The sequence below is a fragment of the Leptonychotes weddellii genome, chromosome 4, assembly GCF_054177405.1.
Source record: "Leptonychotes weddellii isolate Sample4059 chromosome 4, ASM5417740v2, whole genome shotgun sequence".
In the NCBI taxonomy this organism is placed as follows: Eukaryota; Metazoa; Chordata; class Mammalia; order Carnivora; family Phocidae; genus Leptonychotes; species Leptonychotes weddellii.
In genome coordinates, this window is record NC_138372.1 from 89,736,719 (window position 1) to 89,758,788 (window position 22,070).

At 48.6% G+C, this 22,070-nt stretch overlaps 1 protein-coding gene and 2 long non-coding RNA genes across 6 annotated transcripts in view; 1 reads left to right on the forward strand and 2 right to left on the reverse strand.

The window, feature by feature from the left end:
• Nucleotides 1-22,070, reverse strand: part of LOC115943959 (uncharacterized) — a 1,191,882-nt gene that overhangs the window by 1,014,810 nt on the left and 155,002 nt on the right. The gene's annotated exons all lie outside the window — the stretch shown is intronic.
• Nucleotides 3,376-9,057, reverse strand: LOC145720870 (uncharacterized). Its single transcript, XR_014144116.1, has 2 exons — nucleotides 8,717-9,057; nucleotides 3,376-6,987 (listed from the first exon to the last, which is right to left on the reverse strand). It is a non-coding gene; the product is annotated as an uncharacterized LOC145720870 (long non-coding RNA).
• ATP1A1 (ATPase Na+/K+ transporting subunit alpha 1) overlaps nucleotides 8,351-22,070 on the forward strand; it is a 343,485-nt gene continuing 329,765 nt past the window's right edge. For 2 of the 3 annotated variants that reach the window (XM_081815758.1, XM_081815756.1), the window contains exons 1-4: nucleotides 8,351-8,640; nucleotides 18,569-18,673; nucleotides 19,355-19,414; nucleotides 21,206-21,409. In XM_081815758.1, coding sequence (XP_081671884.1) covers nucleotides 8,629-8,640; nucleotides 18,569-18,673; nucleotides 19,355-19,414; nucleotides 21,206-21,409 — 381 coding nt within the window. In that variant the 5' untranslated portion in view covers nucleotides 8,351-8,628. Of the gene's footprint in view, nucleotides 8,641-9,228; nucleotides 9,394-18,568; nucleotides 18,674-19,354; nucleotides 19,415-21,205; nucleotides 21,410-22,070 lie in introns of those variants that run through there. The other variant, XM_081815757.1, reaches the window with a different exon arrangement.

The following is a 22,070-nucleotide window of genomic DNA, read 5'->3' on the forward strand; positions in this document are numbered from 1 at the left end:
GTGTCTGCATGCGTGTATATCTCTGTGAGTGTTTGTGTGTGTGTGTGTTCAGATACAGATCCCTTGAGAAAAGGATGAAAAGAGGTCGAGTCGGATTTTTAAGATGAACCTATATGAGTAGCCAGGGCATCATGGAAAGCTCTATTTTAAAAGAGCTGTTCCTTTAAATTACATGTTTTGGATAACCCTCTTTTTTTTTTTTTTTTTTGTTTGGAAGAAAAACTTTTCTGTTCTTGGAGTTGGAGTTGACATTTTTTCCTAGTGGTCCTTAGGCTAAGGAAACAGCACAGTGCAGTGGCAAGTCAAGGGGCTGGGGGCTTGTTTCTTCTCTATCTTGCCTTTGCCAGGGCTGCCCCTTGCCACCAGCTCTGTCTATACATATAAATGGAAGATGCATATAAATGGAAGTTGCACTGGGCCCTGGCTGGGAGGTGCGTGTAACACTCCGGGTTCCTTTTCTCTTGGTATGTGGGCGTCTGAGATTGGGGAACAGGACTGAAACTTGATGGAGTCCTGGGGAACAGGAGTGGCTAGCAAATGAGAAAGCTGCAGAGAAGGGTAGGGTGTGGCGTCCGGCCCATAGATAGACCTTGGGCAGGCGGCATGCTCCTCTCTCCACTGTTGGAAGAGCTGGAAACAGCCTCCTGAATCCTCTAGGAGAACAAGGTGATTTCAGTCACACATATTTCTATGACACGGATGTCCAAACAGGAAACCAAAGGGAACTGGCTTTTCAGTTCTTGTTTTTTTAAGGCAGTAAGCAGGTGGCTGGGGATGGACAAGACCAACATTACTGCTGTCATTCCAAAGGTCTGCAGCCTAAGAAATCCACCAGGCACCAAGGGAACCCGATAGAAAACGACGTGCACTATTTAGAAAGTGATGTGTCCGCACTGCACATGGACTCTGGGCCTGGGTTTAGAAGTCGACACAGGACCTTAGCTGACACTTCTATACCTGTCAGAAGTTGCTGATGTGAACCAGGTGGCCTGCTGCAAGCAGGATTCGATTACCAGATGGCAACTGCTTCTTAATTCAAAGCTTTAACGTGGCCTTTTTTTTTTCTATTATGAAAAATGAGAGGGGGAGAAAATACATGGAGTCTGAGCACTTCTGGCTGATGAGATTAGAGGCATGATAGGGCAGTGGATCCCAGGCCTCTGCCACCTCCCTGCAGCTCTGGCCTGCAGCACAGTGCCTGGCGGACCCAGCTGCTTTATTCCAGGAACAGGAGTGATGGTCCCTAAGCCCTGTCTCCTCCTGGGTCTGCTCTCAGGAGGCTGTAAGAACGCTCCCTCCCTCGTTCATGATTGCATTAGCAGATGGTATCTTTTTGGGTTTTGTTCTGTTCTGTTTTGTTTTAAGTAAAAAAGAAAACTCAGACAAGGAAATTGCATTTGGAGACAATGCCTTCTTTTTTCTAAGGAGGAGACTGTGCCGTATTGGTCCCCGCAGTTCAGAATGCGGTTATTCGGGCTTCTTATTCTGACCGTGAAAATGGCCTTGCTGGGCTGGTGCCACCATGCGTTAGTGGGCTCATTTGCCTGGTCCCCACCTGCGGTCCGGGGATAACCAGATCAGACAGGTGGAGAGCTGACGGACCCCCACCCACCCCACCCCTGCGCTCTGCACTCCGCACTCTGCTTACGGCCACGGGCTGGCTGTGCGTCAGCAGACAGGCCTGCTGTTGGGTAAAGGAGGTTGGTGGGGGAAGAGCAAAGCCAGCATCAAGTAGATGCTATGCTCAGAATCTGGGCCCCTCCTCCTCTAGACGCATTTTTGTGGATGCCTTCCACCTTCTTTAGGTCTTGTTTCTCCCAGACTGAGGAGGAATGTGAAATCAGGGCAATTCCTGAGGGTTTTGAACAGTTACTATGTGGCAAGCAATGTTTTAATTATTCAAGTGTATCATGTCACTTGATGGTGGTGGCAGCCTGGTGATACTGATAAAAAGATTCCAAAGTTTCATGTGAATAAGGAAAATGCTGTTGCTTGAAAGAGGTATCTGATTGGGGTCCTGTTGTTTGATCAACCGTCTTGAGTTCACCCTCTCTATCATCATTGCCAAGTCCCCCCCCACCTCCTCCCTCTTCCCCCACCTCCTCCCCAACCTTCTGCTATGTCCACTACCAGACGCTAAATATCAAATGGACAGGGTTGTCCCCCAAAATATAAAGAGCTGAGATTTGTCTATACAGGAGCATCTTTTACTTGAACTATCTGGACAATTGAAGCTAAAGTTTTCACTAATTTGGTCTTTTACACTGTTCTCTTTATCCTCTCTTGTCCCAGGCTTTACATGTGGAATTGGGCGCCAGGTGACTTAGCTTTTCTTTAGTCTGGGGAATTGCCTCAAGGACCGATCTATGATGGAAATGGAAGCCAACCAAGTCCTCAGCCTATGTGGAGTTTAGGTTTACAAAAACTGTTAGGAAAACGGAGTGAGATGCCCGCACCTTCCCAGCGAACTGAGCTATCTTCCAGGATCAGGTCGTCGTGTGCTAACAGATTGTTAAAATTATGTCCAAATCCCAGTTTTTCATCATACGAACAATTTTAAAGCCTCTGTTTGGGGGAAGCAGTGGATAACGGGAATGATAATGGGAATGAAGCATGCATGTGTATGCACAAAAAAGGAAGAAAATAAAATTAGTGTGCCATCTCAAAGATATATGGGGAGATATCGATGCCTTGGGAATCTGAATTCAATAATCTAATCAGAAGAGCTTTGATAAATGGCCTGATTGTGAAGGCTTATCCCAGCGCTTTGAGACTGCCAGAGAAATCTTTCCAAAGCACAAAACTGATCATGCCACTTCCCTGCTCCAAACCCGGCACTGTCTACCCATGGCCCACAGGATAAAGTCCGGGCCCTTAGACTGGCATCCAAGTGCTCCCCAATCTGGACCCTGCTCACCTCTTCAGGCTGCTCTCCCCCTGCTCTCTCCCTCACTACCCACGCTCTAGCCATTTTAAACGACTGACCTCCAACACACAAAGTTGATGTCCCAAAGGGTTTGCCTACGCTGCTGCGTTTGCTTACAATCACCCTCCCACATCCAACCCCTGCACCCCAACACATACCACTCCGCTTCATCAACTCCTACCCATCTTCAAGAGCTAGCCAGAGAAGACTTCCACCTCTGCAGACAGACCTGACCACTTCTTCCTTCATGCCCCCGTCAGAGCTACGTGATTCCCCTACACAGTTACTGTACCTCTCACCATGGTACTAATATCTCTGCGTGTCTTTCTTTTATGCCAGTTGGTGAACTATTTGAGGGCAGAGAATGTGTCTTGGTCATCTTTAGACGCGAGCACCAGGCACAGTGCTAGGCTCAAAGTAGATGCCCAATAAGGGCTATTCGGGTTGGGTTTTTGTTTTTTTTTTTTTTGGCATGAACTAGCTCTTTCCTTCATTAAACAGTGTAAACAATGTGGCACGCCAGAGGCAGGGGCTGGAGAGGAGTCTTGGTGAGATGGGAGCAAAGACAGGAAACCTTCCTTAGGGGCTTATCTGTAGGAGTCTACACGTGGAGGTCACCCATCAACCAAAATGGCAGCCTCTAGAGTAAAACCTAAGCTGTTAAAAATGAATTGAGCTGGTTACTATTTTTGTACCTGACCTACTTTTTGGTTACTTTCTACTGCTGTAGAAAAACTCTGGGAGTCTTTGTAAATGAACCAAACCACTTTTCGATGGTTTTGTCTTCCTTCCTTTTCACTCTACTGTGAGGAAAATCTGCACGGTCCCTGAAACCCAGCTCTTGTGCCAAAGCATCTATGGAAGAGGGTTGTTCTCCGTAGAACCATCTTCCACAAATGTTTTTCCATGGAAGATTTAAAGGCCAGGAATAGCAAATCGATCCACCCCAATGGTAGCGCTCATTTCCTTAGTGCTCATGACTGTATTCTCCTGAGAACAAGACGGGTCACATAGCAGTTCTCTCCTGCTGCCTCTTCTGGGGCGGGCTTGCCCACACTGGGCTGTGAGCCTGCCGGACTCCACGTCCCTGCTGTCGGACTGCAGATGAGTCTCAGGCAATAGAATATTTTCCGCTCTAGATCCTTTCGCTGTTGCCATTTTTGTTTGCAATGCCCCAGTGGCCTTTGATTTTGTCAGGATATTGTGACATTCGATAGGGTCTGAATTGGAATGAGGGGATAGATGTGTGTGGGGAGTGGATGGAGGAGAAGAGCACATCCCGGCTCTGAATTTCAGGATTCTGTGTCAAAGCCATGGCAAACAGCTAGCATCTGACTTACAAAGACTGCTTCAGAAGAACGACTGATTTAAGGGGCAGTCTTAGGAAAGGGAGGCTGAGGGGGAGACTGAGGATTTGACGCTGTGCGGTTGATCATAACTCCCAGGACAAGCACCAAGGAAATGCTGACTTTTCTGAATTTCCAGAAGCAAAACTTGAGGGCTTCAAAAATCATTAACAGAAGAAAATCTGTTCAAGAGAGTACTAAAGAGCCTTAAAAGGAAATGAAGAGATGAGCAGAAAACGGAGGCTGGGAGGAAAAGTTGCGGGGGTGGGGGTGGGGTCAGATTTATTTAACTGACAGATTGCGGATGGTGGTGGTGTGTCCAGAACCGTGCTTTAAAAGCAGGAGGTAATCTGTCTGCTGCTGGACAGGGGAAAGTGGATTTGCAATGGTAGGATAGACACGGTCTAGGAGGAACTTTGGGACAGTGAGAAGGGTTGGCTTTCGGGCAGTGACAGTGACAGTGGCAGCTGGCTGGTTTTCTGGGGGACCTAGGAAATAGTGAACGATAAAGATACACGCTTACGATTGTTTCCACAACGGCTCTGGCGCAAGCTGGGCCAAAGAACCTTGTCCTTCCAGATCCCTGGCTCATTGATCTCCCCCGATTTTTGCTCCCTATGGAAAATGCTAACTTGGTGTAGGCTCCAACTCATGTTCTAAAGCCCTTAATTGCAATGGTGTGTTTATTCAATTCAGCAAGTGCTTGTTCAAAGCGCTAGCATTCTTGGCTCAAAATACTGACTTGCATCATATTTTTCATACATCTGCTGACGGTTCACAATGGCTGGGCCAAGCCTCCATGGTTGTGTCAAATCCTGCTCGAGGCCATGCACACTTGGCAGCCTTGGGTCTGTGAATGCTGAGTCTGGGCCAATCAGTTTAATGTGTCCTGAGCTAGGAGCTTAAAAAGACCTGATAGGACAAGAGGCAGATAGAATAGAGAGGCAGAACTTGCCCCGCCCTCTCTTCTGGAAGTATTCTTTATCCCCTGCATGGCTCTGGGAGTTTGAAAAGGTACATAAAACTCAGCCAATCTCCTGGGACTCTCCAGCGTCAATTGCTCCCTGGGCCTCGGGTTCTTCATTAAAAAATGAGGAGAGTGTTCGATCCCTAAGGTTCCATTCAGAACCCTCTCCCAAGAGGAAGAGGAAAAGGGCCTTTCCCCCTTTAGTCACCTATGTTTTAAGGTACCTCTCTCAAATCTGACACATCTGTCCCACCATGCCATCCCTTTGTCTTGATTCCAAAGGCCCATCCAGAGCTCCGTATTACAACCAGGCAGGTATTCTTTCCATCACTCTTTCTCATTAGGCATTTGCCACTCTTGCTTCCTTTTTCCTTTCACCTCTTAAAATTAGCCATCGACTCCTGGCAATAACCTTTACTCCTAAAAACACCCCTGCAGACTGCCCAGAAGTGCCTAGACCATAGCACTTGGGGGGTGTTGTTGAGAGAAAGCATCAACTTTAGAGGGGTAATAGTGAAGCCCTTCCTTATATTCTGAAATTTTTTCGTTGAATTATGTTTCTTTCAACAAGACTGCAATGGAAAATGACACACTATCAAATACCTTGAAAATGGATTGGGATTTGCCTCTGGCGGTGGGATGGGGTGGGTCAGAGAATGGGGTGGGGGGGGTAGAGGGAGTGTGTGTTGATCTACGTAGGGCATTTCTACAAAATAATGGCTCTCTGCCTTAGATGCTGTGCAGCAGACCATAGAAGAGCGAGGCCCGGGGAGAAAAAGGCTCTAGTGGAGGTCTTCTTGGTTTTAAGAGGAGAGGCATGTAGAAAGTGTGAGGACAGCAGTGTTGGAAGCAATTGATCTTCCCCCACCAGAACTTCCTTGGTGCTATGCTCAGAGACCAAACTTTAGAAGTAGGAGAATGGCTCCCATTCTGCAATTTTGAGCCAGGCTCCCCCAGACACTAACTGAATGGCTTTGTGAGAAGGAAGTCCCTGGGGCTCCAGTTTCCCACTCTGTAAAATGCAGCTAAAACCCTTTACCCTCCAGACTTGTGAGGATCCAAGGGGCTTTTATTGGGAAAAGTGCTTTGCGAAGGCAAGGCAACATACAGATTTTAGTTAACATTTCTCATGTTTTTATGCCCTTTTCCCCCATGCTGGAATACAGCTAGAACTTTGAGGTCCTCCTGGAAGGACCTTCAGCAATCTTCCAGCGGCCAAATAAACAGCTCTAGAGACAAAGGGAAATGCGTTGGTCTATCGAGGTTATATTCTTCAATGAAAAAAAAAAGATAATTTTACTTAGGAAGGGAGAAAAAGGAGATCAGCTGGCAGGAAAAATCTACATTGTTCAGACTTTTCCCTTCTACATTTTGTTGCTGTTCTTGCTGCACTTTTTCCATTCAGACCAGGGCCCAAGGGATGATTAATCTTAAACAACTTAAGAGATGTTTAGCAAGCAAAGGCTTTCTAGGGGTTAGCAGTCATGAAGGCTATAAGGGCTCGTGAATGAACCATTTTCTAGACCCCTGGAGCAGAGCCCTGATAACACTCTGTAACTGTCTTTGGATTAGCAGTATAGGGAACTCTGTTCTGGACTTGAGGGCTCTTTCCCCAGCAGTCTTGAATTTGAATCCAGGTTACAAATTCCTCTGCTTTTCATGGTCTGGAATGATGTCACCAAGCCTGAAGATCGCTAGAAGAGGCGCCAGGCTTTAACAATGCATTCTTGGGCAAGAGGAAGAGACTCCTGTAAGAAACAGTATCTTTTAAGAAGTAATAAAAATTACCCTATTGTTGGAACTGATAATACAGTCGCTAGTTTTTCCTTTTTCCCTTCCTTCCTCCCCTATTTCTTTCAAGCTTCGTATCTTTATTTGTTCATGTTAAATTAATACCTAGGGTTCACAGGGTCAGCTTTAACTTGCTTAGGAAGTTAGTATATTCCTTGTTTCTTCTAGGAATTCCCAGAGACGCATACTTTCTCCTGCAAATCTTGTGCTTTCCCAGAGTATATCTGACTTCCTGAAAGTATTGTTAATAATAATACTTTGCTTTCTAAATGCTGGAGGCCTTCAACCACAGCAGCTGCTACTAAGAAGCTCTAATGGGAGGGAAGTCCCACAGCACAGCGAGGCCCCGGGCTCTCTGGAGGTTCCTGGGCTTATCATCACACACCAGGCCCAGAGTCCCTCACGGCATCCAAGGCCGCGCAAGCAGGGGCGCTGCCCCTGCCGGGTGGGAGGCACGAAGAGCCTCCAGACAGGTCCTCGGACATCTCCCCATCAAGTCAGCCCCTTTTGCTAAAGACAGGCATTCCTTTAGGCTTGTTTCTTCCCTAAAAAGCGACTCCCCAAACCCGGCAAGCGGGTTTCTTTCACACAGTAGCGTGAATAAATTCATTGGAAGCCCTTTGAGTGGTCACTGGGCTCCTGAAGAGAAGTAGGGGGAGGGCGCTTGGGACCTTTTGCAAGGCCAGCCCAGACCCATTCTTCCTGGGGCCGAGCGGGAAGTGGATCACGCGGGTCCCACAGCAGAGGAGGCATCTGGGAGGGCACCGAGAGACTGGGGAGGCCATCTGCAGGTGGGCGCGGGGCTGGGACTGCGCAGGGAGGCGGAGTCCCTCAGGCGGGCGCGGGCTGCAATCACACCCCACCCCCACCCCGGCGCGTCCCTGTCTCAGAGGAGCTCCCTGATAGATACACTGGAAAGGCCCCTCCGCGGTTTCTGCCCCCGGTCGGCGGAGATTCGGGGAGCCCAGTTCCGAATGCGTGCCAGCACCCACTGCGGACCTCGCGTGTCCTACAAAGCAGGCCGGTCACGCAGGGCGGCCGAGGAGGGGCGCGGGAGCCGCACGGCCGCAGAGTCCCCGCGGCCCAGCCAGCCGGCGCGCCCCGTAGTGGCGCGGCCGCGGCCTCCCGGGACTTGGGCACGCGCGCCCCGGGCCGCGGCGCCCTCCTGCCTGGAGCCCCTACTGGCCGCAGCCGGCCAGCCCGGGCCCTGGGGCGGGGCTTGGGGCGGGGGCGGAGCCAGGCCCGCGGCCGGTGTCAGGTTGCTCCGGTAACGGTGACGTGCCGCGGCGTGGGCGGGGCAAACACGCAGGTTGCATATTTTAGGAAGTGAGGAGGAGGCGCGGGCTTGAGCTGCGGCGGGGTCTGGGGCGCGGAGCAGCGGCGGGAGGAGGCGGACACGTGGCAGCAGCAGCAGCGGTAGCAGCCCCAGCGGCGGCATCGGCTCGAGCCGCCGGCCGGTCTCCCTCCCTCCCGCCCCGCGGCAGCCCTAGCTCCCTCCTCTCCGCTCCCCCGGCCGCGCTAGTTCGGCCGGGAGCTGCTCTCTTCTTTCCTGATTCTTGAGCGACAGGACCCGGCGCCGCGCACAGACCTCCGCCACCATGGGGAAAGGGGTGAGTGTGCGGCGAGCCCGGCGAGGGGGCGCGGGGCGCCGGGCGGGAGGAGGAGGAGGAAGTCAGGAGGGCTTACCGCGGCCAGCGGGAGGCGGCGGAGGAGGAAGCGGCGCGGCGTGGAACGGGCAGGCTGGGCGGCCAGGCTTAAAAGACGACGCACTCTGGAAATGCAGGGAGCGCAGCAGTGGGGGCCGGGAGGGCGGGCGGCAGCGCGGGGCGGGCCGCGGACCTCCGAGTCCCAGCGCGCTGCGGGCCGGGGGCTCCTGGAGGCGGCGCTCGGGAGCCGCGGGGCCGGGAGGAGGAGGGCGGACGCCGCGGGGCGGCCCCGGGAAGGAGCTGGCCGCCGCGGCATCCCCGAAGCCGGCTCCCCTCCCCTCCCTCCGCCCGCCCTCACCTCCCATCTCTTGCCTTCCCTTTTCCTTCCGCCCTCCGTGCCCAGAGGAAAGGCGTGCTCCTCCCCTTCCCCTGGGGCGCGCCGCCGGGGCCCCTCCCGAGCTGCCTTCCCACCGCGGCCGGGGTCCCGGCGCCGGCGGGGGCTTCCGACGCGGGGGCGGCCCTGAGGGGGTGAGGCTCCCACTCTCGCAGGCGCTGGGGCTTAGCCAGTTCCCCGCAGAGGCGGCCGCCCTCCTCTAAAGAGAGAGAGAGAGAGGAAAAAAAAAAAAAAAAACAACGGGCTTCCCTTCACTGCGGAGCCGGTCGTGCTGGCTGGTGCCAGAAAGGGTGTGTCTTCACCGCCCTAAGATGGCCTTTAAGGTATACTTTCGAGAGCTTTAATGGGACGCTTTCCCTAAACACTGGATGCGCCCTGGGCGGCTGGAGTGGTCATTTCCCTGGTGGGGAGGGGTGGTTTTTTTTTTTTTTTTTTTTTGAGGGATGAGCCTGGAAGGAGGACCGGCTGGCTCACCAGGGCCTCTGGGTACAATAAACCCGAAAAAGGACTGCAGGCGGCGGGCAGGACGCGGTGGCAGGAGCACCGAGCCGCGGGAGAGAGCAGTTTCCGAAGGAATGGGGGGCGGGGTGGTCTCCGGGGTAGGGGAGGAGAGTGCACGGAGCGCTGGGAATGCCCGTAGGCACAGCAGAAGACCGAGTCTCAGACCCGAACGGAGCCAAAGCCAAGTCGAGAAAAGTTTATACGGGATAACCTCCCCCCAAAGTATCAATTCATGGGAAAGAATGACCAGGTCGTGAGAACACGGGGTAGGAGAGCAGCCGCTGAGTTATCTCCGGGGCTTGCACGGTGCGGACATCTAGTAGGTCTTTGGAGGTTTTCAGGGCTCCGCAGTGTGGCGTGAGTGCTGGGGGAAGAGGCAGGGAGCGTCCTTTGGGGATTCTTAACTTTGGATTTTGAGGGCGGTAGTTAGAAAGCCTTGGACCTGGTAGGGAGAGTAGGGAGAAGTGGCATGCACGACTGGTATCTTTTAAAAGCACAGAATGTGGAGGGCTCACCCAGGTTCCAGAGCCGAAGGCAAAGAGCTGAGTATACTCCCCACGATATAAAAGTGGGTTAGTGGCCTGGGCTTGTACCACTATCAAACCCTGGGTCATTCCCATAAAGAAGCCCTTTAAGTGCACACCTTTGGTTCTCCTCCCTCAAAAAAGAAGAAAGTTGATACCCTGAGCTGGACATTCCTGCTTTTGGGAGGGGGGGGGTGTAGTGATCGGGAATATGTACCCGAGGCCTAGGAAGGTGAAGTGACTTGTTCAAGGTCAAATGGTTGGTTAGTGACACACCAGCCATGCCTGATTCCTGAACAGCCTGTGGTCTCCCCAGCCTGAACACTCACTCACTTGACATTGCCTTACATGCAGAACTCCAGCATTATTCTTCAGATGAAAGTGGGGTATTTGTGATTTAAAAAATCACATTAAAAATTAATGGATCCCAGAGATGTTTGAGTAACTGAGTTCTATCCACGTATCTGTATGTGTCTTTCATAACTGAACCCATGCACAACAGTGGTGAAGATCACACACCTGGGTTGTGAAGGTTCAACCAGGATGTCTTAGGGTTCTTAATAAAAAGCCAGTGGCTGGCAAACACAAAATTGAATTGCAGCTGGTTCACAGGATGATAGGCTGCTTATCTGCTGGGTGGTAGTTAGCGTTTTGCGGGGGGGGGGGGACACTGGTAAATTGAACATTAAGGGGGGAGATGTGTGTTGGTGGTGATTCTCCTGGAGTAAAGTTACCCCTTTTGTCCCCAGTGACTTACTGTGATAGTCCAACGTTCAGAAGGATATTTTATGCTGAAATGTTGGGATTTTTCCACATGGGGATTAAAATGTGGGTGGAGTGGTGACTAAAGCCCTGCTGATAATTGGTTAACCAGGAAGCCTGTGCTCGCAGCTAATTTTTAAGGTCATTGTTAATTTCTTCCCTGCTTCTTCCCACTGCTTGGGGGCCTAGGTTTTGATGATATTTCAGGTGATTTTCTTTGTCCTTAAAAATCTAGTTTCCTAAGCTTTTGGTAAGAAAACGAAAGAACAGCTCCTGCTGAATCATTCCTGGATGAAATAGGATTTTGTCCCTTTTTTTCATATTGGGTGTTGTTGCCAATGACTTGGCTTACAGCCACAGCCAGGCCGGCCACCCACAACTAGCTCACCCAAGGTACACAAAAAAGCTTGCTCTTTTTCTCAAGTTTACAGGAGCTGGGGGGAGGGGGGAAATGTCACCAGGTCCTTCCGTGCGCTTCCCCATTGTTTGAATATTAACTTAAGTTACCTAGAAAATAAATCCTGGCTTACGGGTGGTGATTTCAAGAGGAGCAGGGGAAGAAGATTCAGGTGAAGGTTGCACAAGGGATACACATGTCAGCAGAAATCCTGGTCGTTCGGTAACATTATCAGCTGCCCTTTTGGAGCTCAACTTGAGAGTGTGACTAAATCTCCTCTGGCTGCTATAAAACTAGTACTTTAGACTGAAAACATCGGAAGGCAGAGTCCTCAGAGTGGAAAGTTGCCAGGGCCTGGCCAGGAGCGAGTGAAGCTGTTACAGGAGGAACTGTTGACCTGCACTGGGGCCAGACCAGAGGGCCGGGATTGCATCACACCCTTTTTGTCTCTGAAGTGTTCAGTGTGTGAGTGTGACAGTTCCCCGGCTCAGGGTTCTTTCTGTACCCTCTTCTGAGGGTGTATCCTCTTTTGGTAACTTACTGTTTGTTAATTTGTAGTGTTCTCCGCCAGTAAGTTTGTAACACTCTAGTGACTCACCTTTGGGTGGGAGGGTAGGGAAGGCGGGGGAGGTCTGCATCATAAATCTGAGAAGGCTGAGAGGAGGCTAACCCTTGCAACCCTCCCTCCCCCACCCCCCCCAGGGGGATTTTTTAAAAATTTGGTAAATGTTCATCCAGGTGAGCGCTAAAACCGAAAACATACAGCTCTCTGGAAGTGTTACCCCTAAGTTGCATTTAAAAATAAAAGGTGAACTCAGAATTATAAAGCACAATAGACTTGGTACCCAAACATGCTCCATCCCATCCTTGTTTCCTGATTATTTTAGCAACAAGTTAACAGTTAAGTGACTTTCTGTTCAAATCAGGCTGTGTTGTCTTAAAGATATCCAAACTTAAGAATGAGAAAAAGGCTTTAACTATTTGAAGGATTTTGTATGCAACAGTAAGTAAAATTAGTTTGTTCATTTAAAAACAAAAAGGTAAAAAAAAAAAATTGTTTCAAGCCCTGAAGCTTCAGGTTCTCAACTGGCCCTTAGGTAGACTACTGGCCCCGAGGACCAAATGAAGTCCTCTCTGTTCTGTCCAAAGTGAGTGCAGTGCAAGCAAACACCACAGCTGTGGTCAGGCTGACCAAGGATTTGGCGCTGAGGGAAGATCCGATCTTTATCAACTATAGGTTTCCTGTTCATCAGTTAGTCCTAAGCCCTTCAAAACCAGAGAAGAATTTTTCTTTCACCTGAGAAGCATATTAAGGATTGAAAATAATAGGAACTACTGTTAATTACCCTCCAAAGGAAAGCCAAGTGGAAGTATCCCCCTTGACATTGCTGACCTCCTAATTTAATGGCATCTTAGAGTTTTCGTCTGCTTTCACTTTTCAAGCAAGGGACTTGACTTTTAAGTCTTTGTACAAGTCTTATCAAAAAAAAAAAAAAGGAGGTGGGGGGGTTGCTTTTCAGCGCTGTGTGATGGGAGGGAGTGTGAACATTCGTGCCGCCGTGTCTTCTAGCTGCCCAGGGCTCTCTGCCAGCCAGCAGGCCAGAAGAAGAAACGCGAGTGTCAGATCAGATGGGCTCACAGTAATCAGAGTGGCTGCGTTTGGACAGCATGACACTGGGCAGAATGTCTCCCCATGCCTGCCAGAGCTGTCCAGTTCTGGGTTGCTCTGAAAATACATGGCCAGTGAGCAATAATGGGAAGTAAAGAGAATTCGAAAGCCCACTGGCTTTTTTCTTTTCTTTTCTTTTCTTTTACCTTCTCCTTCGTATCTATATTTTTGGAAAAGGAAACGTAACCAAGTCAGGTTTGAACTTTCTCACATTGCTATGAATTGAGTGTATGAGAGGAAGTGTATTCTTTGGCTGGAATCTCAGAGAGACCGTTCTTTGCATATGACTCACCTCATTAGTTGTGCTGAAATCTGTTGTCAGGAATCCACAAGAAGTTCTTCACATTTATTTGACTGATGTTTGGTTAGCAAATTCTATTGGTGAGAATAGAGCCCCCATCCACCCACCTACCCACCCACCCACCCTGCAGTTTTTCTCTCGGGTTTCATTTGCATTTGGAGCCTTGGGAATTGGGATCGGTACACCTCATTCCTTATTTCCTTTGTGACTCTACAATGAATCGTATCTGAACAGTAATTATCTCTGTATCTGGTTTTATCCAAACTCTACTTAGTAACAACTGTTAGGTATTTTCTGGTAGTGATCCAAAGAGGTGATTCTTGGTGGCTCGTGCTTTGTCTTTGGGGCTTGTACTGTTTGGGGGCCCGATAGTGAAGAGTGTCAGGTGTGGAGACCAGTGGGTCTTGGTGTCAGATTTATCTTTCCAGGCTGTCATCATGGCCAGGGCCCCCGGGCACTTTGGGCGCTATCCTTTTGTGTTTTTCTTTTATCTTCCACATGATGTTTCCATGGGGCCATATTTGTTTTATTGTTTCAGTTCAAGTGACCTGTGTCTGGGGCCTTGGGCTGCCTTTGTCCTCTTCAGCCTGCCAGCTGGTTTACTTCGTATCCTATGCCTCGGGGTACCAACTGAGGAGCCATGAGAACTGGGAATTTATTCAGTCCCCTTGCAACACTGGTGCCAGTTAGGAATCCTTCGTCTCTCAGACTGACGACATCTTTTGAGTAGCACTAGCCAAAGAGTGGTCTGGTAAAACGAGAAAAGGGGTGAGGGGGGCAACGGATGGAAGGAGCAGGCAGAAAGTTTTAACTCTTCATAACCCGGGTGCCTAATGATAGAGGTAGCGTTAACCCCAGTGAAAAAACAGGCTTGGGTTTTGTTTTGAATCACTGGAAAAACAAAGAATGTTTTCAAAAGAGGTAGTAAATCTAAAGTATATTGATTGTGTAGACATTCTAGAATTTTTTGTGTACCCTGCAGGTAGGGCGGGCTGGCAGGCTCCTTAAGAATTTCCTCACCAGCAGATTGAGTGGAAGGTTAAGCCTAGTTTGTTTGGGGCTGAGGGAGCCTGCTGGCTAGAGCTGGAGCTGGTCTTTCTGCGCCGCCTCCCCCCGCCTGCTGGCTGGGTGGGCTACAGCCCAAGTATGGAGGTGGTGAGCTGGCCTCACAAAGGGGCCCATCGCTCTGGCTTTGCTACATGACCTTCTCCAGCCTGCTGCACGTTCAGGTGAGTGACAAGGAATATGACGACAGGTGGTCCCGTGGGTCACCTCCTCTGCAGAAGAAAGCGATTCGTTCCTTAACTGCCCTAAATGCTGCTCCAGGCCGCAGAGCGCTGCGGTATTAAGACAGCGCGTGTCCTCCCTCAACCTCAGCTGTCTCGGGGCCCTCAGATCCCTGGCTAGAAAATTCCTCGCACGTAAACTAAACCACTTAGTCATTTAGGCGCAACTGGAGGCTGTAATGAACTGGGCTTGATCATTTCTGATATTTTCTGTTAAGTTTTACCTGATGAGATGAATACCCCAAATGGGTTGTTTTTTTAAGGTTGAAAGGGGTTTTCATAGTAAGTGAGGAATGGCAGTAATTTATATGTTAATTAAAACCCAGTTAGTAATAACCGTGGCGCAGTGCTTTGCAGAGTACCTTTACATACACAGTTGTGTTTGAGAATGATTTAATAATACACGATTCCAGGAAGATGGGAAAAGCCCCTCTCCCCCCTTTTTCCCCCCATTTGAAGGAAGGTGTAGCCTCCTTCTGGCCCCTCTTGCTAGTCCCAAACCTTTTGCTTGTGTGTGGGTTTTAAGAACGGCGCGGGGTTTTAGGTGTTTTGTTTTCAGACTTGACGGCAGCCCCTTGATGAATCAGACAATCAGAATGCCTTCTAGACTCTTTCAGTCGTCACACCAAATGCTTTTGCCATCGTAGGGACAGGCAGCCGAGGCTGACTGTTCAGGGTCCCGCAGCCAGCCAGGATGGCTGGGGGCTTACCTGAAGCACATCAGCATTCCCGTCCGAAGGGCATGGACATCGGAGCTTCCCAGTACCCCAGAGGCTTCTCCAGCAATTCTAGAAGTCTGAACCGTGCCGAGCTCCCCGCTGCCTCTAGGGCCATCTGTTACTGTGGTGGGAATGGGTCCCCCCTTTAGGTGGTTAATTACTGACAGAGAGGAAGGGGCACGGTCCGGGGGTTGGTCCATGTTTTTAAATGAGTGAACCTCATTACTTGTGTTAACCTTGGTTTCTCCTGTCAAGAGTTTTCTCTCCCCATCTCTCTGGGCACCTTTCCCTCTGCCCAGATCCAACGGTGGCAAAACTCCTTAGGGCGTCTTTGAGAGGATGGAATCCCTGGGAAGCACAGGATGAAGTAATGACCCATTTGCAGCTGTGTCACACTGGGCAAGCCCCTGCCCTCCTTGTGACCTCCCACTTCCTAAATTAGCAATGGAAAAAAAAAAAACACAAACCAGAACCGAACTTACTTCATCATTTTCACCAGCCAGTGTCCCATTAGTGAAGGACCTCACGGGAACCTTGAGCTCAGAGACCTCGGGTGTCCGAGGGGTGCCACTGCAGGGAGCGTGGTGAGTGTGGGAGAAGTGATCCAAGTTTTCTATTGAAGAAGTAGGAATGTGTGCCCAGTGCTCAGAGGAATGGGAAGGTTCCTGTAGTCAATTGGGGAAACCACGTTTCTCTTGTTTTTCCAAATGTTTTTAAAAAAAATAACAAAGAAAATGCTGTCCCACCCATCTTAAAACGGATGATCTGTAGTGCTATTACTACATTATCTTGTATTGTAGCTCTCCCTTACTCACTTCTAAGGGAACCATGTTTCTCTTGTTTTTCCCAAATGTGTGCCCAGTGCCTATCCCTCCCTACACTCCCTCAACCCCGAACACACACACACACACACACAATTTTTTTCTGCTTCGAATTTTTGATGATCGAGACCTATAGGGACTTAAGGAATATTTAGTTCCTGTCACAGTAAGCGAATATTAAATCACAGTTTTACTTGTAGGGAAGAACTGAATTGTAAAAGCCATCTGGTCTTCTGGACAAACATTGCCTATTGAAAAAATTAAAATCTTGAAGGAGAAGAAATTCCACATGTTAATACTTCCCATGTCTCTTTCACAAATGTCCTCATGTAAAACTATGCCTTACGTAGCATGAATTGATGAGGAAAGGAGGTGGGGGCTATTAGGAAATCAAACTCCCAGCCAACTTAACCACTGATAACTGTGAGGCTGGAGGCAAGATACTTTTCTGTAAATGGGGATACAACTTTGGAACCTGTCCAGGGCCTAGCTCTCTTATCATTCTCTCCCCCTTTTTTGGAGTGGAAAATACCGAAAGTCTGAGAATAAAGCATATAGGTGGTGAGGCAGAGAGATTTTTAAATCTGATTTTCATATCTTTAAATTAAACTTGCATTAATGATACCTTGCTTAAAAGAGAAATTGTGAACTGTATTTTAAAAAAATCAATACAAACTGACCATATAGTCTTCTAGAGATTCCCTAGTCAGTGCCTTTAAAATGATTTTTAAGTGATGTGCTTTCCCATTAAAGATGTGAAAGAAATCCCACTTCAGACTGTGGTTCTTGTCTGGTGGAAGCCCTGTCCTTCCTTTTTGTTTTATTTGTGTGTTTGCTTTCAGTGTGTGATTATTTTCCATTTTAACACTAGCACCAAGGGCTCTATGCAGAGAGGCACTTAGAAATGTGGTTGCTCCACAGTGGAGAGAATTTCAAGAATGTCGACTATCTTTAGACCTGCTTCATTCTTAACAGATAAGATAGAAACAAAAGAACTCCACTCTGTTGGGAGAAGTTAGTCAAGGAACACTGCAGAAGTAACCACCGGAGTTGAACAACATGAATAATATAAATGTCTCTGCTTGTGGGCAACACCAGCTCATTTGGGGCAGGATTTCTCTTTAGAGTCTTAAGAGGGTGTTTTCAAATTCAACTGAATATTGTATTTATTTGCAACCATCTTAGCTGTGACTGAAATACACCCATCTCCTTTGATTTTTTTTTTTTTTTAATTTGATTTTTAGCACAGTAAAATTTTGATCTGGACACAGGTTCTCAACTTCTTTAATAACCTGGCGGTGTACTTCTGAAAGTTAGAAGTGAGTAAGGGAGAGCTACAATACAAGATAATGTAGTAATAGCACTACAGATCATCCGTTTTAAGAAAAATGCTACTCTCCTTCCCCTGCCCCTCTCAGGTGGTAGTGGTTGTGGGAGGCAGTTTGTGGGGTGGTGGGGGTGTCTGGAGTGGAGGCCTCTTCTGCCGCCGACCAAGCTCTGGAGCACCAAGTTCAGGCTTTGTGTAGATAAGCGCAAGCATTTTCAACGGGGGGGGAGGGGCATGCGGAACAATCTAAATTTAAACTATAGAATCAACATTTTCTCTAAAAATTGTTCCAGTTTTCAAGAGGTGTAGGTGGATCCTGTGAATTGTGTGATAATGCACATGCTTTTCCTACACTCTGCTTATGTCAAAACATTTCCAGTGACTTTTCCTTTGGGGGGTTTATTTTCAGGCTGTAGACTGGGGAGAGGACTTTTTTTTTGTCTTTTATTTAAATGATTTTAAGTATTCTTAGGCTAGCTGTTTTTATATAAGAAAAGATGAAACAGGTCACTGTTCTTATGTAAGCCCTAAAAATACTTAAATTTGATCCTTAATGGCTTCTTTGCAAAGCTAAGAATTTAAACATAATAATAGAAGTAATTTGCACCTAAGGGTTTTGTGTAATTGGTTCTCCCAGAAAACGCTACATGGACGTAGGCACAACTATTCTCTCCACGCCAGCGAAGAAGAAGTTGAAGCTTTAAGAGTCCGTGACTTACCCAAGGACACATAGCTGACAAGTGGTAGAGTGCAGGGGTCTAACTCAGACTTGTCTGGTTCAAAATGCAAAGGCATCCGCGCTCTGCTCTCAGTTACTGATGTAAAGATGATTTCATTCTCTCCGTGGGGAAGATGGAAGGTGGCGGTATAGAGATTTTGACAGCACAACCCTTTCCCTATTCACCCCAAATGGAAGTGACTAGCGGGACCCTTCGGTGGTTGCCGTGACTTCTCCCCTGGTCTCAATGCCTTCGGGTGCACATGGCGTGTCTTGGGCTCATGATAGTTGCAATAGTCGTTGCTTTTGTTTAGTTTGTGGTGTATGCACATGCATTCCCATGCATTTCCACGATTGCTGTCCTGTTGACTATTCGAAATGTTGCCTGTCCTAAAAACTGCTAACATCCCCTGCTCCAGAATCTCCTGTGTGTTCATAATACACAGCCTCACCTCTCCCACATTCTCCTGTAGGTTGGACGTGATAAATATGAACCTGCAGCCGTTTCAGAGCATGGCGACAAAAAGAAGGCCAAGAAAGAGCGGGATATGGATGAACTGAAGAAAGAAGTTTCTATGGTAGGTATTAGGAGGCAGGTTGCTTTCTGTTCTCCTTATAAGTTAATTGTATCCTATCTGTTGGGTGTTGGATTCTCCCCTCCCCACCCCCAGTCCTTCAGTCAGAGACCTGCTTTATTTTAAAAGTAAAACAGTCATTGTGGTTGTTTTTACAGACCTTACCAAACCCTAGAGATCAGTCTGGAAAATTTTCATTTTCCAGGCTGTTGGCAGGTTGGGAAAGTTATCCCCTGCCCCACCGCCCGGCATAATAACCAAAGGTCCATAGAAGGAACTGTGGTTGATATCAGAGGCCTTCACTTTTCTCTGCTTCTGGATTATACCAAATACAAGGGGAGCCTCGAGCCCCTCCAGCTGTGGAGGCTTCCACAGACACGGCCTACCTAGAACCTGCTGGTCATCAGAGAAGGCAAACAAGGTTTCGCTCGAGCTCTGAGCCTGCTGGGCTTTCCTGAAGTCCCGAGGCAGGCGGCAAGGGGCCTCATCCCACAGCTTTCACCAACCTCCGGGGAGGGACTCTCAGCACAGGGCTGGGTGGTTGCCGAGCCAGCTACTGCCTTCTGCACGGAAGGAAAGCCCGTTTGCTGAGCCTAGTTAGTACTAGCGACGAGGGACATTACTGCTTTCTCCTCATCTTGTTTCATGGTACAGCGTTTAATTCTTCTGTTTGTTTCCCCTTAGGATGACCATAAACTTAGCCTTGACGAACTTCATCGCAAATATGGAACAGACTTGAGTCGAGTATGTTGTCCTTTCACACCTGTACAGAATCCAGATCCTGTTTCCCTAGGGCATCTCCCCCATGGTGCAGACCTCAGAGGAAGAGAACGATGACAGGCACCGTCTGAGTATACGGTGCCGCATGTGAACCTTGGGCTTTTGGGTGCTTCCTTAGTATTTTGTTGGCCCCTGACACTTTGAAAGTAGACGTTATTTTCCCCATTTTATAATAGGTGAGATCCAATAAGGGAAGCACGAGGATTTAAAATGGAATGGCTCCATAGCCATGCTCATTCCCTGACCTTTCGATTATAAATCTTTGTCTTTTATTCTTCTACGTTCATGAAATGGAGTTGAATATTTCAGTGAGTTGAATCTTCAACACTTCAGTTTTTGCACTTTTGCCATCCAGCTCCATTGCTCCAGAACCTTGATTAGTCTAGCATTTATTTGACACTTGTTTTTTTACACCACTTGAAGAAATCTTTCCGTAAAGCATGTGTTGTGTATTCTTGTTACCTGGAGGATTTGGGTATTAAATTTGCGACACGAACAATACAAAAGTAAACCGTCGGGTGAGGGTGCAGTTTGTTACTTCTGTGCAAAAAGTAAAAACTCTGGGGACTGACGTGAGTGCCAGCCAACATGTAGCCATTATTTCAATAAATGCTCAAGAAGTGGTAAGCAGCGTTGCTGGTATGGATGCCCTGGGCTCCGAGGGGAGGCCTGAGTCAGACGGAGCTAACACTCCCCGTTGGGCGGCCTGAGCACATGCTCTCCCTTGTAGTAATACCTAGAAGAGGGTTGTCTTGAGAATGCACGTAGCTCCTGTGAAGCACCGGACTCTCCCTGGCGAGCAGAGAGTGCTCAGATGGTGGGTGTCAGGTACTCTGCCCTGGGGTTACATCAGGAACTTGAGGGGGGTCCAAACCGGGTCCTCATTTCCCCTTCACTGCCTGGTTTTCTTCTCCCTGTTCCTCATACTCCCTAGGTAACTCAAATATTTAAAATAACGTGAATACGAACTACACATTAACGGATACTTTGGGCAAAAATTGGTTTTGTCTCTCCCCCCGGCGCCCCCTCGGGTATTTTGATAATATGAAAGTAATCACATTTTCCCCTTGTGATGGGAGCCTTGTATCTACTGTGTGCCATCCATGTATCTTGGTTTTAAGGCCCATTTAGAGAAGCGCCAGGCTTTAGTACAGTGGATTTTTTTCCCTAATTCTTTGAAGTTGGCAGGTTCCTGGGGGTGGGCTGGAATGTGCACCTGTGGGAACCCTCCCAGCCAGACTGTCCTTTGAGTTACCATCCACAGGATAGACTTGTATCCTGAAAACTTGGCTATTAAACCATTCACAGGTTGGATTCCTGCAGAGAAGTTTTGCTTCCTTTTTTGATGTTTATAGAGGGTTTCTTTCTTCTCCTCCCTGACAGATTCAATATGCAAAAGAACTCAAAGCTCTTAATTTGCAAAACTGAATCGATGAGTTAACATTGCTGTCTTTTTGGTAAAAATGCAATGTGGCCTGAGTCCCTTACCTAAACTTATACTGGATTCAGATCTGTCCATGGATCGATTTAAAACGAATTTCAGTCTGGTATGGGCTCCTCAGAAAGTTTGGGCAGCTATGTACCCGGACCAGGAGAGGGTCCTCATCAGAACGTGCCAGGTTTTATAGGCTCGCTAGCTTGGGGCATTTTGTTTCCGCCTAAACCCGTTAATGGGGCCTTCCAGCTATCAGGTGGGTATATTCGCTTGTATGTTCTGGGGGCAGTATGTCTTACTTACATTCCTCTGCTTCTCAGGGCTTAACAACTGCTCGAGCTGCTGAGATCCTGGCTCGAGACGGCCCCAATGCTCTCACCCCGCCTCCCACCACTCCCGAATGGGTCAAGTTCTGTCGGCAGCTGTTTGGGGGTTTCTCGATGTTACTGTGGATTGGAGCGATTCTTTGTTTCTTAGCTTACGGCATCCAGGCTGCCACGGAAGAGGAACCTCAAAATGATAACGTGAGTTCTGTAGCTCCTAATTTAGATTACTAAGTATGTGTAAGGTATCCCGCTGGTCTTTGCCACCCACTTGTTTTCCACTGGTTACCACTGGTTAGCTGATGGTTTTATTTATTTTTTTTAAGATTTATTCATGAGAGAGAGAGAGGCAGAAGGAGAAGCAGTCTCCCCAAGGAGCAGGGAGCCCAATGTGGGGCTCAATCCCAGGACCCCAGGATCATGACCTGAACCAAAGCCAGACGCTTAACCAAATGAGCCACCCAGGAGCCCTAGCTGATGGTTTTAAACAGGAGGGAAAGGGGCACCTGGGTGGCTCAGTTGGTTGAGCGTCCGGCTCTTGATTTCCGCTCGGGTCATGATCTCAAGGTCTTGAGATCGAGCCCTGCCTTGGGCTCCATGCTCAACCAGGAGTCTGCTTGGGATTCTCTCTCTCCCTCTCTCAAATAAGTCTTTAAAAGTAAACACGAGGGAAAGCAGTGTTAGCAACTGTTGCCTTCAAGGCCCCATCCATCTTCCTTCTTCGTTTTGGGTTTCTCTCTCCATCTCCCACCTTCTAGATGCTCTTCCAAGCTGGATGTCCACCCAGCATGTCGCAGTGAACAGGCAGCTCTGCAGGTCCTGGCCCGGGGCCGGCCGCCACCCAGACGGCAGAGCACAGCTT